Source organism: Colossoma macropomum, unplaced genomic scaffold, assembly GCF_904425465.1.
Source record: "Colossoma macropomum unplaced genomic scaffold, Colossoma_macropomum, whole genome shotgun sequence".
Classification (NCBI taxonomy): domain Eukaryota; kingdom Metazoa; phylum Chordata; class Actinopteri; order Characiformes; family Serrasalmidae; genus Colossoma; species Colossoma macropomum.
Genome location: NW_023494794.1, coordinates 5,236,059 through 5,254,205, shown reverse-complemented (window position 1 = coordinate 5,254,205; position 18,147 = coordinate 5,236,059). Strand labels below are relative to the sequence as shown.

General features: G+C 37.9%; 1 protein-coding gene across 4 annotated transcripts in view; it reads left to right on the top strand.

Annotated features, from left to right (window-relative positions):
* The window catches only part of arhgef28a (Rho guanine nucleotide exchange factor (GEF) 28a), a 129,554-nt gene that overhangs the window by 52,987 nt on the left and 58,420 nt on the right, over window positions 1–18,147 (top strand). For 2 of the 4 annotated variants that reach the window (XM_036579945.1, XM_036579943.1), the window contains exons 10-14: window positions 8,428–8,549; window positions 10,882–11,192; window positions 12,151–12,343; window positions 13,634–13,751; window positions 17,558–17,644. In XM_036579945.1, the coding sequence (XP_036435838.1) occupies window positions 8,428–8,549; window positions 10,882–11,192; window positions 12,151–12,343; window positions 13,634–13,751; window positions 17,558–17,644 (831 nt within the window). Of the gene's footprint in view, window positions 1–3,198; window positions 4,012–8,427; window positions 8,550–10,881; window positions 11,193–12,150; window positions 12,344–13,633; window positions 13,752–17,557; window positions 17,645–18,147 lie in introns of those variants that run through there. The other 2 variants (XM_036579947.1, XM_036579946.1) reach the window with 2 other exon arrangements.

Sequence of the window (18,147 nt, the reverse complement as noted above, 5' to 3'; positions counted from 1 at the left end):
ATTTACTCATGCTCATAGGCACATGCATTCCATAGACTTCTGTATTACTGTAGACAAAGACTGCTGTGGCTACAACTAAACCCAGCCTTACTGTAACCTCAGTAAAGCGCTTTGTGTTTTTCCTTAAAAACTGATTTATAAAACAGCTCCATTTCTAAAATCTGGTTGGCTAAGCCATGTTTGGATCTATTCTAAAATACTCAGTAAACATGATCACATAATAATGCAATACATTTTTAACAAACAGATACATAAAGAATTATGTTGCGTGGCAACCAAAGCTTCCTGCTAACAAAGTACATTGTTTGGTGGAAGAACTGTTATGTTTCTTGGCAACCACGGCATCTTATTAACAATTTACATTGTTGGGTTGAAGGGTTATGTTGCATGGCAACCATAGCCTACAGTTAACAAATTACATTATATAGTCGAAGAATCATTACGTTACTTGGTAACCATAACTAACTGTTAACAAACTACATTGTCAAACTGAATTGTCACGTTGCTTGATAACCATAATCTACTGTTAACAAACCATGTTGTTTGGTTGAATAATTGTTAGATTTTCTGGCAGCCTTGGCCTTGTGTTCATACTTTTTGTTTGGCTAAGAAATTATGTTACTTGGCAACCTAGCCTACTGTTTAAAAACTACATTGTTTGGTGAAAGCATCAGTATGTTGCTTGGCAACCATAGCACTAAAAACCTACACTGTTCAGTGGACAAATCGCGACGTTACCTGGCAACCGTAGCCTATTGTTAACAGCCTACATTGTTTAATAAAAGAATATTTATGTTACTTGACAATCATAGCGTATTGTTAACAAACTACATTGTTTGGCAGAAGAAGTGTTTGTTGCGGTTAGTATTATTAATAATTCAGTTACCTATAAAATGATGACATATTACCTTTTACAGTTTTGCATTGTGAGTAACTTAATTGTAGTAAAATCACTGTAACGCATGGCCTCCATTAAGTACATGTCCTAGGGACCAGCAAAATGTTCCTATAGTGCCAAATCTTCCTATTCTTCCCATTATTTTTATAAAGATAGTAATACCAGCACACACACACACACACACACACACACACACACACACACACGGCGTGAGAGAGGGAGAGAGAGCTAGAAGACAGTTTGGAAGGAGATGGCTGAGGGAGGAGATAGTTGGGGCTGGAGGCCAGTTTGTGAAAGCGATTAAAACAGTCGTGACTTCAGCCAAGCAGCAAACGTGGACTGAAGGCGAGCTCCACTGGAGGTTTTCAGTGTTAAATGTGTCTTCTTAGGTTCTCTCTATATAAGTACTAAAAGTTTACGACTACATTTCACTGAAGATCCCCACTCTGCTTAGCGGAACAAGAGGACGTGTACCAAAGAGAAGATGGAATAAAGATCCCGGAGCGACAGAAGCGTAAGAAAGAAGGCTGGAAATGAAGTTGTAAACTTGGGACTCAGCCGGGGAGCCTGGAACCTTTCTCTTTTTTCGTCTGGTTCCAGGAGAAAATTGGTCTCGTGGAGGATTTTGCCAGCACACACATCCAGACACTCTTAGCACAATTGCTAACATTTCCGACACTCAGGGTCTGTCTTTTCTCAAGAGAAGTTTTCGATCTCTCTGGTGGGCTGAGGCAGCGCTGGGCTGCTGAATTGATTTGGTTTGCTGTTGTGTTACGTAGACTACCATTCAGAAGTTTGGAATCACCTGTCATGTTGATGTGTTTGGCTTAATAGATATAGTTCTTGTTTAATTATACTTGATACATAATATCTTATTACAAAGTAGATTTTATAATATTTTCAGATTTTCAAAGATTTTCAGGTGTTTTATTCGATGTTTCTTGTACAAGAAGAAGAATGTTATTCAATCAATTTATAGTCATTCCTTGTCATGTTATCTACCTCAATTTGATCACCATTTTTCAAAAATGAGAGTCATTCTGGGTGAACATTATTCTCAGTGTTGTATGGCTGTCTCAGTTGTCATAGAATAATCTATTGCTCTGTCCATGATTCTGGACATCTTATTAGAGTCACATTAGAATCATTGTATACATGTATCTGCAAGAACATTGTTCATGTTATTGAGAATAGTGATTCTAAACATTTGAATGATGATTCCAAACTTTTGAACGGTCACATTTAACCACATTTAACTGCTGGGCGGTCAGCTCACACAAGTGTCCACTACATGGACGGCACGTCCAGGTTCAGAGCCTGGGTAAACTCATGCATATGAATGGTGGAGCGTGTGGCTTTCCAGAAAAGACAGGAAGTCCACCACATGCAGAGAAGCATTTAGACAAACACACGGCTGTAATCTACTTTCAGCATGGTCGACCCTGGCGAATGGAGACTGGGTCTGCTTGAGTTATCAGCGTGTTGACTTTGGGCCATCAGGAGGCCTCTTATAGGGCTTAGTTTGTGGAGAGCATACCGACACACACAGACGTTGAGGCATATTAAGTTACTATATAATCACTAGGGCTGTCACTATTGATTATATTCTTAATCAGGCAATTGAGTAATTATTTCAGCAGTTGATGGAGTCATCGAGGTTTTTCATATAAAAACAAAGTTTTAAATCTATCAGGCTCTGTTTTTACCATAGAAGGATGAAAAATTTAAAATATGCATTTTCATTCAAATAGCAAATAATTATTGCTGATTCCTTTATAGAGTACATATTAACCAGGCTCAAAACATAAAGAACTGTTCCTTTAAATCTGCCACCAGAGGAGTTACGCCGTGTGCATGTCCCCACAGTGCGGGGGATATTCATTTTTATGAGTTTCAGCGTGTGGAACTTAGGCTACCGTGTTTTCGTTTACTGTATAAAAGATGCACAAGGCTACCTTTATATTGTTTTTCTTTGTTTTTGTGACACAAACTGAATACAAACCTCGGAATTTTAAACTTTTGTAATTTGATCATGTTCTTTACATATTAAAATAAATGCAACAGAATTCAGAAATTGTTATTAATGGAAAAGAGTAGATACATCAGCAGAAATAGATACTTTTTGGCGTCAATCATGAAGGATTGATCCATTTTGTATCCGTTTAATTGAATAATTGTGTTACCTCTGTAATCCAAGACTTTTCAGGATTCTCAGACTTTACCTGTGCAAAGATTAATGAGCTGGAATTTGACTCTGCTTTTGGTCTCCATGGAGATGTTTGTGAACTTGTTATTTTAGCAAACCAGTTTGGATCGCTGTAGTTGTTATAGTGGTCTGAATGCTTAGAGTAGTGGTCTGAATGGGTCAGGTCATCCATGGCGATGGATGTTTTCGGTGTTGTGTCTTTTTAGGTCATTTTTAAATAACTTATAAAAGTATGTAATTATAAATTTCATTATTCTTCCTAAAGGGGATGACGTTTCTTCCCACTGCTGTATATCTAATAGAGCGGCACGGTGACCTGTGTTGTGTTGTTTGCATATGAGATATGTGTTAGGTATGTGTGTTGGTATGTGAGTCCTCTTGCCCCCCAGCATGTCCAGGGACCCTCCTGGGGCTTCATTAGCATTGGCCAGTTAATGATTCCTAAACCTTGGCTGACCTTCCTGGATTCTTCCAGACACCTTGTGTAAAAAACTCCTCTTTCTCTGCTGTGCCAGGACAAGGGGATTTGAGGTCTTAACTTTACCCAGTATCAAAAAAGAGGGAGTATAGTGTGTCGAAAGAATCTACCTTCAAACACGCACACAGTCATCAGTGACTACCTCTTCCTATCACCTCAGTCTTGCACTCAGGAATCATTTTCATAGGTTGATTATTACATTTTTTACATTTTTTTTTACATTTTTGTGGCATTGGGATTACTTTTTACCTGTTTTCCTAAAAGAAAGATCACTTTTACCTGTTTTTTCTGAACAAAAAGTTTCAACAACAAACAAACACAAAAGAACAAAAGAAAAAAAAAACATGGACTCAGACTCAGATTCTCCGTTTAATTACTCCTGGCCCTCCTTTCCCAGGATGAGGATTCGGAAACGGACGCCAAAACCAGGTAATGAGGGAGGGGGACGTAAAAAAGAATGAGAGAGAGGGAGGGTGAGACTAAGTGACAATTACGGGGTTGGTGGAGGAGCATATATGCAAAGTTTCAATATTAATTGAAGGATATTAACAGTTGCTAATACCAATTGGTGAGGAGGTGGGGTTTAGTTTTGTACTGGAGCTGTGTTACAGCTGTATTAGGTTATGTAACGTATGTTTGTCCGTGTTTTGTTGGTAACAATATTAGAATGTGTACAGGTACCCGTGTACTCAGAGCTGCCATTGTTCAAATACTGAAATTACTATTCAGGTATTTGTTTTATCATGGCAACATCTACAGGTCACCAATTCAGGGAAATGTTGACTTGGTTTTGGCTGGACTGTAAAACATGTCAGTGTTCCGAGTGTATTATTCATTGCTACTTTTGTACACCACGATTGTAGTGTTTGTGATCCTGATTGCGAGCGCATTGCCAAGAACATTGTTAAGGACATGACTGAGAAGGCTTTTCCATGTGCAAGGCTCTAGCTATTGTTTGCCGAGTGTAGAAACAGTGGAAATATAAACCCACTAGTCACTTCATCAAGGGCACTTTCTTGTATCTACACTTTGAAGTTCTATAATTACAGACTGGAGTCCATCTGTTACTCTGCATGCTTTGTTAGCCCCATTTCACCCGGTTCTTCAGTGGTCAGGACCCCCACAGGACCACCACAGAGAAGGTATTATTTGGGTTGTGGATCATTCTCAGCACTGCAGTAACACTAACATGGTGGTGGCGTGTTAGTGTGTGTTGTGCTGGTACGAGTGGATCAGACACAGCAGTCCTGCTGGGATTTTTAAACAGTGTGTCCACTCACTGTCCACTTTATTAGACCCACCTACCTTGTTGCTCCACCTTGGTGATAGTTAGCGATAACAGCTCATCTGTAGCTGTGAGTCATGATCTAGTCCAGTGGTCACAGGATGCTGTTGGCTGAATATTTCTGGTTGGTGGACTATCCTCAGTCCAGCAGTGACGTTGAAGTGTTTAAAAACTCCGACACTGCTGTGTCTGATCCACTCCTACCAGCACAACACACTACTAACACACCACCACCAGGTCAGTGTCACTGCAGTGCTGTGAATGATCCACCACCCCAATAATACCTGCTCTATTGTGGTCCTGTGGAGGTCCTCACTATTTAAGAACAGGCTAAAAGTGGGCTAACAAAGTATGCAGAGAAACAGATGGACTACAGTCTGTAATTGTAGAACTACAGAGTGCACCAATTAGTGAGTGGAGTTGATAAACTGGAAAAAGAGTGCAGAAAAGAAGGAAGTGTCCTCAAGTGACTGGTCAATGTATTTCTCTGACAAAGCAACATGGCAAGTCATCTACTGAAGGCAAAATACCTTGTGCAGAAGAAGAGCCCATCACCCATCCAGCACTATACCAATAAGTGTTGGCTCATTAGTTTGTCTAAAGAGGCAGCTTCTGTTACTCATCCAGCTTGAAAACCTGCCAGTTCCCTCCAATATCAGAATAATAAATTACATTTTCAGATTGTAACCTCCAGTGCTATAAAGTAAGCCTTATGTTTATTGTTCCATTTTGTTGATGCTTTTTCCTTGCGTGTGATTACCCAGATGTCTGTTAATTACTTAGTCTTGCAGATTCTCAATTAAAATTAGTCAGAATGCACATCCATAAACATTGTTATACAGTGTAAGAAACCACTTGCACAAGTCTAAAGATATGTTCACATTGTCACAGTGAAAATTATTTGGATCTCGTCTATTCACTTTTAATGGAGTCGTTTTTGACTCCCAACATGGAGCTACCTAGATACATGCAGCCAATGATTGTAGGCTCTATCTTGTCATCCTGACACTGTAGATTTAAAAAAAAAAAAGAAATGTAGCATGTATTTCAAATAATCTGTAAAAGAACATGCTTTTGAGAAGGTGGTTTCCCCATCTTGAGTGACGTCAGTTCTTGCCACTGTACAGGGAGGTGGGCAGTGCATATTTGTCAATGTACATTTATTGAGATTACTTGTTGGCGAGCCTAAGCATCTGCCTTTTAGCTCTAGTAATAAACATAAGAATTATTTGCTTTTATTTTGGGTAACGGGGGAATATTTTGTAAATTTAGTTTTTTGGTGGACTGTTAATTGTATGTAGTTGTATTTGTATGTATGTTTTGACTACAGTGTGATTAAAATATCAGTTTAATCTAACACTTTTGTTCAGTCAGAGTACTAATTTAAGTTTACTTAAACAAGTATATTTACTTGTTACAACATTTTTTTAGTTTTTTTTTTTATACGGTGTATATTTAGAATAGCTCAGTGCACGTTGGGCTGTGTCTGTAGTGAAGGGATTTGATATACTAGCGAAATCTTCAGTTTTGAGTGGTGTGTGTGTGTGTGTGTGTAGTGGGGGATCAATTTCACTGACGTCAAGATCAGATTGTTCCGTTCTTGGAAGGACCTCACACCCATTCATCATACACACAAACAAGAGCTTTCAAATCGTCTGCAAACACACATTCACTCATCAGCTGCCTGTCTTTTCTAAAGCCCAGCCAATAAATCTGTTCTGGACATTACATTTGTTTCGCTTGATGCTATGCATTTGCAGTAACTGTTGCATATTTAAAGCATAAATAATATAACATGGCTGATTAAAGATTGGGGTGGGGCATTAACCCCAGAGATTAAAGACCCATTGGGCTGCTATAAAATAAAATATACAACATAAAATAACATGCAAAATAAAAAAAAAGAATTAATTCAAGAACAAGTTAGAAATTATAAAAATATAAAATAAATTTAGAAGTAAAATGTCTAATACAGTCTTGCAAAGACCTAAGCACACCGTCTCTTCTTTTTTTTAAGCCTTTATTTATTTAAAGGGAACACTGAGACCTGAGACATCATTTTCAGGGGTTCACTAGTACAAAATTGAAACTGCACATGATGCACTAAAGAGGAGAGTGGGGACCAAAAAAAAAACTACTGAACAAATAAAAATGGTTTATAATGGATTATAAGGAAAATGTGCTTGTTTTCGAGTGGTTTTCATTGTTTGTATGTGCATTTGTATATTTTCCAAACCTGTGGTAGCCGTGCACTGTTTAACAGTGCATTTTCATTACAGCGAGCCAAATCACTTCCCTCGACAACTGCAGGTAGCTTTTGGGGGGTCACTAAAACACAAGCAAGTTGAGGTGCAAAGAGGCAACGTCTATGAGTCATAGACCAGTTCTGAGCTCCAAAGGAGCCTAATATTATTTTTAAAAGAAAAATAAAGACATCTAATGTAATAATGACATTATTATAAACCGTTGTGTCTCCTGCTCGATGTGCCTTCCAGCGTTGAATCTCACCATGTGACTGTGGGCATGACAAACGGCTACCGCGCCACCTATCAACAACATGACTGGTTGCCGCTCAGATCATTTGCATAAAGTTCATCCAGAACAAGAGAGCAGAGAGGATGTGCATCAGCAGTTTAATGTGTCACTCACGTGTGTGTGTGTGTGTGTGTGTGTGTGTGTGTGTGTATATTGTCATATTATAGCACATTGTGATACATTCTGTTAGATGTAAATTATGGGGAAAAAAAATCTAATAATAAAAAAGGCAAATCATTCTGCTTGGCTTCATCGTTCATGCCACGAATGTGCTGCTTAAAATTAATTTAGCAACCCCAACTTAAAACACCCTCCCGTGTCCCTGGCAGCTAGTGTATAAATATTGTGTTAGCACAAGTGTCCTTGCTGTGTTATCTTGGAAATTTCCCTCTTACGGACAGGATTTCCTTTACATTAGCTCTCCAGAGAACTGCCCAGACATCAAACAGTGTTTGGTGTATGAGTGTGTCACTTGTAACTTCACTGTGTTAATATCAGGATGCACATGTTGACTGTTTATCCTGGCCGTAATGCTTCAGCTCTTTAGTAATTACTGTATTTCCGTAGTCACAGTGATAATTTGCACATGGAAGTGCATTCTTCCTTTATGAGGTTTTATTATTTATGGTACTTTTTATGGAACGTTTTCCACAAATCTGGTTGGGCTGTCTGTCAGCCTTATTTATACTGTTTGAAAACAACATTTACACCAGTGTTTATTGTTACTTCAGTAAAAACGTAGTACCAGTAGTACAGTTTGGAATGAGGGTCTAACTGAAATATCGGTTATATCAGCAATAAAGCACTGATATTGTAGTAACACTTTGCTTGAACCCTGCTAGCATTGACATAACCATGGAATGAACATGAGTTGTCATGATAGATTTTGTCCAGTTATATAACAGCACCATGTCCCTATTAGCAACAATTGTCTGTTTCAGTCCTGTTACAATCATAATTTCCATTTCAACTTCCAACTTCAGCATGAATTGAGACTTTTGTGCATGTATGTTTTGTTTTGACAGAGAAGCCATGCTCCTCTCCTGGCTCCTGCTCTCCATTCCAGCCTCACTCCACACACACTGCTGCTGCCAGACTCGCTGCCATGCTCAGCCGCTCCGGAAAGGTCCCACAGCTGCCTCTCTGCGTATGTGTCTGTGTGTTAGGGCTGCATGATATGGACAAAATACCAGTATCGTGATATGTCTACATATTGTGATTGTGATATGCTTTGCAGTATATCAAAAATACATTGGTCAGTCAATAATGTGACATGGTTAACCTTTTAAGGACTAAGCCTAGAAGTGGCTACCTAGTCTTATCTTGTTATTTTCAATTGTAATGATAAAACACACTGTCTACAAGTATTTTATATCACCAGTACAAGCTGTTCAGTAATACCATTTTTTGATTGCAAATATTAAATCTTAAAGAAAAAAAATACTATTCTGAAGCAAAGAAAAAAAATACAGAGCTGGAAATATGCTCATTTTCACATTTCACAAAACAATTTGAATGAATAATCTGAACCGTGAGCCCATTCATGACCTTATAACGGTCACTTGAAGTCTCTAGTGTGAATATATGCAGATCTGTGAAGATTTTTCTCAGCATGACAGTAGATATTTTAAGTTTATGCTTTTATTGGTGATTGGCATTGTAGGGTATTATAGGTTTTAAATTTTTCATTAGTTTTTATTTTTAGTAAGTTTTTCAATTTTGTTTTTGATTTCGGTTTAGTTTCAGTTAGCCTTATAGGCGCTTTAGTAATTTTAATTTTGTTTCTATTTTCTGAAAAGTAGTAGTTTTAGCTTAGTTTTTATTTAGTCTTAGTTGTAGTTTTTTAGTATTTTGATGAACGCTGACTGGTAGTAGTTATTTAATAGAATAAAGTGTATACAACAGAAGACGGAGCACAGCTCCGTTAACAGGCATTTTTTCACTACTAGTTTTAATTTCAGCTCCATGGTGCATTGTTATATAGCTGTATAGAGCCATATCACATGACTGACATTTTCTTAGCTGTCTCCAGGCTCTTCATTGCTTTCCTCAAAAACATTTGTAGTTTTTCAGATACTAAAGAAAACCTTGTTTTTGGGAAGTCTGAAGTCAAATGTCTAAAGTTGCACCTGCTAGCACATGGCAGCATGCTAATAACATATCACCAGTCATGTTCTGAAATGCATTTGACCTGATTGCATTTTCAATTTCACAGACTTCCCAACCTGTCAGTCATCCCATCAGGGCGGCTGAAGAGTTTATAGCTACTCTTATGTGCGCAGATGAGGTGAAGAGAAATATAGCCACTTGTGATGATATCTTTACTCATGACCCCGTAAGAAAGCGTTTAATCAAACGTGTGGCCAAGGTTTCTGATTTATCAATCTGATTGATAAAAATTAGACTAAACTGGGCTTTGTTCTCGTCAACTTCTTTTTCAAATTTTTTGCATTACTCTGAACAGTGCAGCAGTTATATTCTGGTGCCTCAATGTACCCAAATGTTACAGCAGCACTATTTAAGGTGGACTGGAAAATTAAAAAAAAAAAAAGCTAACTTGAGCCTTAGTTCAAAAGCTGAGAACAGTGGCTGAAAGCGAGATAGGACTTCCAGGTTAGGCCATGTCGGGATATCTTCTACAAAGTGAGCATCAGAGGTGGATATATTGCTCTGCCATTACCTTGCCTGCTAACATGCTACTTGAATTATGGAGGGCTGCAGAATTTTGCTAGCTAGCTAACACTACATTCCGAAACAAGGCCCCCATCTGCTGTTTTTACCAGCTGGCTAACATGATCCGGTTAGATTTCTACAATTCAAAATAATTGCTGTCACCAAGTTAAATAATAAATAGGTTAAATGTTAACATTTATTACTGCATATGTAACTATTACCTAACAACCATTAACAGACTATTAGTTGCTAGATAGAAGTGTTACAGATAGTTGTTGATATTTCAATTGGTTGTGAAATTATTTAAGTTTAAACAGTGCATACCAAGAATGCCTCACCAGTGTGACGTTCGTCCTTAATAGGTTAAAGATTGACCCTTGTTATTTTAACAGAAATAATCTGCATTTTTTGTGGTTTACATGAATACTTTGATTGATCAAAACCCACAGAAAACACATCTAGAGCTTCGAACCATCCACAATGTAAAAGCGTGATAGGTTGGAAGGAAAATTTACATTGCAGCAGTATCAACATTGCAAAGACCACATTTAAGAAATGATATCCTAGTTTGTACCTGTCAACATACATATAAACAGTCTAGTGAAAACAGCACAGGTTTGTTGTTTCACTTGCTTTATTTGCTAAGACATTCCCAGCATGTTTTTCCAATAAAGTCATTCAGTTTAGGTTGCTGGACAGTGTTAGAAAGGCCAAAGAATTTTTTGGTAGTTTATATAATATGGCTGTTTGTTTTTTCCATGTGTATCAATGTGCATTCTTTCTTTGTCTGGCTTTCCTTGCCACAGGATGATGACCTCAACAAGAAGTACAACGTCGCTGGAGTGACAGGAGACAGTTCAGGGACAGACAGTGGGGTATGGCTCGGGTCAGGGACAGAAACCTCTTCACCAGGCACAATGGACACACCCCTGCCTGTTAAAGAGGAGGAGGGGCCCAAGGAAAAGCCCCCCTTCTCTCGCCCTTTCTCTCCATCGTTCGCTCATTTCTCCCCCACTTCCCCAGCAGGACTGGTGCTAGACAGATTTCTTCGCGGCACACGTCCCACTGAACTGACCTACAACAGCGCAGTTTCACCTCCAGAGTCATATGAACTTAGGTAACTCTGGCCCTTGAATTGGTGCCCATGTGTGTCAGTTAAATGATGATTCAAAAAAGCAAGATAAAGAATGAGTCACAAAATGAATCATATAAACGAAAATAGCACTTTTTTTTGGTAAAATTGGAAGAAGTGGTATTACTGAGTCAGGAGAATAAAAAAACGGCTAAAATATGGTCTGCGCTGCAGTGAGTCATGCTGTGGAGCCTAATTTAAAAGTCAGAGGCATCAGGTCAGATTTCACTGGAGTTTTTGGACCATGTCATTAGGCTTTGTGTATTAATGTGATGGACAGACTTAAAAAGAAGGTCAGATTCAGTGTTTAGGTCTTAAATCCAAAGTCAACATTATATTGATGAACATATGATGATATATCCTCAGATGATATGTCCTTCTCTAAGTTTTGACTGAGAGCACTTTGAATACTCTTTCAATGCTCACACTGAATGCGCACAGTGAATGTTACAAAATATTTTCCACGCGTTATGTTCAATTACACATTTCCACCATAGAGGGCTCCAGATCCCCAAAACTTACATAGTGCAGCTTTAAAGCAATAGTTCTGAAATAAATCATCAGTTTTTCGCTATTTCACCTTCACCTCCAGTGTGCACATTTGGTGTCCCAAGTTTTTCATCTTTAGTTTTGTGCTGGAGCTATGAGGCCAGTGTAGCTGACAATTAACGGAAGCTTAAATCCCACCAATTAGCATTGTGCAAGCTGTGTCCCTATACTGTTACACACTTGCCTCAGACTGCGTTGAGTGGTAAAGTAATCTCAAAAAGACTTGGTTATGAGAGCAGAGTTTTTCTGCCAGTTCTTTTGTTTCTTTGTTTTTGTTGATATTATTAAAGTAAATTCATGGACTTACCTTCATACTTAGTTCAGAAATGTTACTTAGGTAATGTTTCTTATAGATGGATATTTCTTATTATCATATATTTTCTGCTTTTACAAGCCCGAGTCTTGTGGCCTTGGAAATGGACAGTGAAGAGGAAGATGATGATTTCCTTATGAAGAAGCCCCTTCCCCAGATATCCTCTGACCATAAGACCAATGGAGAGGAGCGGGACAGCTTTAATCCTGCCCCTGACCTCACATGCATCCGCTCTCACTCCGCTTCCTCAGCCTGTAACCCTGCATCTTCAAAGGTATCAACGCGCCCTCTCCTAATTTATGAAAAACGTGGAAATATTGAGTCACAGCACTAATTAGAGATTTCCTGATGTGAAAGATTGATATTTGGAGCTAATCACACCCTGTTTTAATGATTATTATGGCGAAGTTGCATACTTAAAATGGTTATTTCACAGAAAAAGTCCCCAAAAAATCCCAGATATACCAGTTTAGCATGTTTCACATTATGGAAGAACTATTTTTTTTTTTGTAGGAAACCAATATCATCTTTTGACAAAAAATGTCTCTTCAAATTGTGTTTATTTTTAGTCATGCAATGATTGATTTTCAGTCTTTAAGATTTAGTCAGCAAAGATAATTGAAAAAATGTGAAAATTGTAACTGTAACAGAACAATTTCAACCCAACAGTTTCAAATTTTCGAGGACCCGCCAATGATGTCCGTTAACAAACTAATTGTAGAAAGCTTGCTAGGCAGTTTTAGTTAGCCTAACAGTGCTTTATCAGTTACACTAAGGCAGCAGCTACTCCTACATAGTATGATCTGTCTAACACTTTTTTTGGACAAGTTAGCATTTGAGTCAGCCGGCTAACAGACTAACAGGTTCAGGTTTGCAATTCTGTGTTTTGCTGAAGGCATCATTGTAAAATTGCAACATACAGAATGTTAATTGAATGGCTATTACGAGCTTAAAATGTCTTTTAAATTGTATATGGCATACGTAGCACTTAACCCAGTGTGGCAGTGTGATCATACAACCCTAGAATGATGATAACATAACATTACAAACTGCATAAGGGCTCTAATACTAAATTAACATCATCAGCATATCATTCCTTCAATGAGCTTTCTGGCAGGTGCTGCTCTTGACACCGTGTATGTCCATAATTAGATCCTTCGAATAAAGCAGAAATGAGAAAAATCCTATAATAGTTATATAGTGGTGTTTTGTTTAGTCATATTTTCATCATCAAAATGGTTTAAAAAATACTTTTTTAATATAAACAAGCCTGTATTTTTCTTCTTCTCATTATCATTGATGAGATTAACACTGACGGGTCATTTTAAAATCTATTGGAACTCAGTGTCAGCAGCTACTCAATATTAAAGGACTCTGAATGGGTTCAGGTGCTAAAAACTTTAATCAAGACATCTTGTCCCTAATTCTTCATACTATAATTAATTCTGAATAGTAATGGAAAAACTTTCAACTGCTCACTCAGATCTTTGCAGATGTTTTTTATTTTTTTTTGTCTTTTGTGTTTTGAGGCAGTAACAATTCCTTTTGTTTTGTTTTTTTTCAGGAGTCTGTTGATCAAGGAGGTCGTCTTCGTTCATATTCTTACTCATCCCCCAAAATCAGCCTGCTGCCCCCTCGCTTTAGCCGTGATGCCCAGCCCCCATCTGCTGACCTCAGCCAAGGTTAGAGTTCACTTTCTCTTTTAAATCTGTGTGCTTTCAACTGGAAACAAAAATGACACTACAGCCCACTAGACACCTTTCCTTGTCTTCTTTTTGCAATCACATTTTCTCAACAAAATGTAAGCAATTATCAGTTAATGCTCAATTTAAGTGTGTGTGTGTGTGTGTGTGTGTGTGTGTATATATATATATAAATATTAGTATATAAATAGTATATATATATATATATATATATATATATATATTATATATATATATATATATATATATATATTATTTACATTATTTTTCATTATTACAATGAAATACACAAAATCAGCCCAGATTTGGAAGCACATTTGACCCATCTGGAGTAGTTATTACAAGCCATTGTGCATCTGTCTTCCTGTAGCTCTGTAAATGAAAACACAATCTAGGGGAAATGGAAGATAGCATCAGTTACATTTCCTGTCTAGTCTGTCCCAGGACAAGATGATAGCAAGAGTCTTTCAAAGATTAGTAAAAGCGTACATTTCCACGTCAGTCTAAATATTGCCACTATACCTGCTGTGCATGTCTAAGAAAACATCCGCACTTTCATTGATCCTTTGTTCCTTGCTGGTGATAAGAAATATAGTTATTATTCTTTGATGTTGCTGTATGCTGTTAGGTATTTTTCACTTAACTTTAGGTGAATTTTGAGCCACATTTTTTAAATTTTTATTTTAGGGCTGTCGCAATTAATAAATTTAAAAAAAAAGGATTGATTTGAAATTTTCATTTTTGATGAATCTGCAGTAGTTAGTTGGCAGTTTGCGTGGCAATCATGCATATTTAAAATTCTTTGTCTGCTCTTTTTTACAGTAAGAAGCAGAGTAAGATTGGCAGTCCTGGTTATGTGAATTGTTTGCAACATTTTCTGGTTTCCTAGTTTATCTTTTTTCCAAATAAAGTATTTTAGACTCTTGGAAACACTCTATCAGTGGTCACCAACCCTCATCCTGGAGATCTACTTTCCGGTAGTTCCTGTAGTTTAGTTCTAACCTACAGCTAGCATGCTGCACCCCTTTACCTAACACTAATGCATCTGATCCAGCCAATCAAGATTATTGAAGAGTTTATTAGTTGGAGCAGGTGGGGCGGATTGGGCTTGGAACCAGACTCTACAGGAAGGCCAATCTTCAGGGCCAGGTTTGGTCACCACTGCTCTATATGGTTTGATAATGGGTGCGTTACTTGTTTACTAATATTATAATTTACTATTGTGAATATTCGGCAATTTTTGACCTATAAATCCATACAGTGGACTGATTTGATGAATAGAAAAAATAGGATGTACTGTAAGTTCCCTGGACAAAAAAAAATAGTTGCATACATCACTACTTTTCTAATACTTGATTAAGCATATAATTGCCTTAATGACAGCACCAGTTCTGTCAGGTGAGTCAAGGCAAGGCAAGTTTATTTGTGTAGCATTTTTCTTACACAGCGGCAATTCAAAGTGCTTCACACAAAAGCAGAGAAATAAAAGCATTAAATATTATTAAATAATAAAGCTGTGTAGTGCAGTGACTTGAAGATTGGAGTAATGTGCTTAGATCTCTTAATTCTCATAAGCATTCTAACAGTGTTTTGAATAAGCCGTAGCAGTCTGATAGTGGTCTTGGGAAGGCTAGTGAAAAGACCATTGCAGTAGACCAGCCTGCGGGAAGGCAAGAATTAGTTTTTCTAGGTCTTGTTGTGACATAAAATTTTTAAACTTTGATATGGTCTTGAGATAATACAAGGCTGCTTTTGTTATTGCTTTAATAAGGCTGTTGAAATACAGATCTGAATCAGTTGGTATGCCAAGATTTCTGAATCTTTAGCCCTCAGAGCACTGATGTCAGGATGAGCACTAACCTCAAGTATTTGCTCTTTACTACCAAATACAGTTACCCCTGTCTTTTCTTTATTTAGTTAAAGAAAACTTTCTTTCATCAAGTTATTCATTGACTCTAGGCACTGACATAAAATGTCAGTGGGACTAGACATAAGGCGAGAGAAATAAGTACAACTAGGTGTCGTCAGCATAGATTTGGCAAGATATTTTATTATTTTATAAGGATTTGGCCCAGTATTAGCATATCAAGATGGAACAGTAAGGGCCTGAGAAAGGATCCTTGTGGAACACCACACGTCAGCATTTCCCATTTAGATTTGTGGTTGTTGATAATAATGGCAATAAAGTAGCTCCTCCCTTCCAAATATGATTGCTTGATTCTAGTTGTATGATCAACACAATCAAATGCAGTGCTAAGATGAAGAAGCACTAACATAAATATTTTGCCAGCATATGTTTTCATTTGAATGTCTTTCAGGATAAGGGCCGTCTCTGTACTGTGATGTGAACGGAAATCTGAATAGACGTTGTCATAACAATAGTTATTTAAGAATTTGCTGAGCTGAGTGAAAGCAACTTTCTCAATAATTTTACCTATGAATGGAAGATTAGAAACAGGTCTATATTACACCAGCCTGTCTGTTTTAGTCCACTCTTTGACTTTGTGCTTTATGTCTGAGCAGAACACAACATTGACACTCCCGTATTCCGGGATGAGAACTGTAGGTTGTCATTATGTGAGTTGTTTAACAGTGATGATGGAACACTGGGACAGTGAGTGCGTTTACATGCACTTAATAATTCGGTAACTGCAGAAGATCAGATTTTTTCAGTAATCCGATCAACACGTTTATATGCACATAATGGGAAAACTCTGGGTCTGCATGAGTCAGACTGTAATCAGATTTCTGCTTTGCAACTGGCCAGTAAACTCACAGAAGAAGACGTGACGTAAACATAATGTAAAACTCAAACTTCATGCCGTGGCTTTTAAAAAAAAAAACAACCACTTTACCTGAAAATATGAACATACGTCATCTAGAAGATGAAGAATATTTAAATCCTTCATTTTATCAAGAATGTAGTTGGTTTCAGTGTTGCTCCAAAAGTGTTTTACTGCCATCTCGCGGCAACGCCACTTGCTTATATCTGGTAAAGCAGTCTGTTCATGCCCAGACTGAGAAATCCGAAAGAAATCAGAGTAAGAGTTTACATGTGCTGAGAAATCTGATTTACTGAGCTAAAATCCAGCTCTCTTTATCGGATTTCTTTATCGGATTTCTAGATCAGAGTATGGTGTTTACAAGACCATTGGAATAATCAGATTTCTGCAGTTATCCGATTATCATCAGATTATTGAGTGCATGTTAACGGACTCAGTGTATGGTGCTGAAAGAGGCATACACAAACTCTGGCTGAAATGTGCAGCCAGTTTGTGGGGGAGTGGACTAAGATGGACAGGAATAGACACTGAATATCAAGAGACGGTTGTAACCTTTACCTGACAGAATTGACAGGACTGGTGCGGTTCTTAAGGCAAGGGGACACGTAACCAAGTATTTATTAAAAAAAATAAATAAATAAAATTAAAAAGCTGGTCTTGCTGAGGAACAGTAATAAACTGGGTGTATTTGTGAGATTACTTGTAGTCACTTTGTTAATCATCTCTGAAAGCTATGACATCTTTTAAGGTCACTAAAAGCTGTGACAAAAATATTATATTGCGATAAAAGAACAGACACAATGCACTGGTAGTGCCACATTTTTAAGAAATATTACTCAATTGGTCAGCGTGTTGAATGTACTGAAAATTGCATTTGCTCAGAAAAATGGATCACATAATTTGTCGTGATGATAATGTCCTCATCATACCACCTACCTTTACTCTGGATGTTTAGAGTAGTGCTGGGCTGTACTGTAGTGTAATATCCACTGTGTCCTGTAGATGGAGCCCTCTCCGGCAGCAGTGGCAGCAGATCTCTCCTACAGGCTCTGTCTCTGTCTAAATCTCTGTCTCTGCTCAATCCTGTTAGTAAGTACTGCCAAACCACGCCCGTGAGCCAGCTCTGCTGCACGCAGCCAATAACACGCATGATGCTTCTGGGGGTGCTTACTCTGAGCAGGGGTGTTTGTGTGTGTTGTGTGGTACATGTGGTTGTGGGGTGTTTTATGGTAGCTTTTGGGGGTGTAAAAAGGAATAGATGTAAGAGTTAATGAGTTATTTGTGCAACATTGCGGCTAATTTGGGTGTTTGAGTGATGTGTTGATTCTAATGATCAGATGTGTGCGTGAGTCTCTGTATTTGTCTGAATGGGTGCTGACCCCTCGTGACTTGCTGAGCTTGCACTTATGCTAGTGATGGCACCAACTTCTGCTACTGATGTACCTCTGCTGTCATTATGTTATAATTCTCATGTTCTGTTTCACTACAGTGTTTCATGTTTCGTGCTTATGTAAAAGGGCCTGACCGATATGAAAAGTTTGTCACTGATACCAACTTTAAAGAGCTAAAAATTATACACGACACTTTACTGG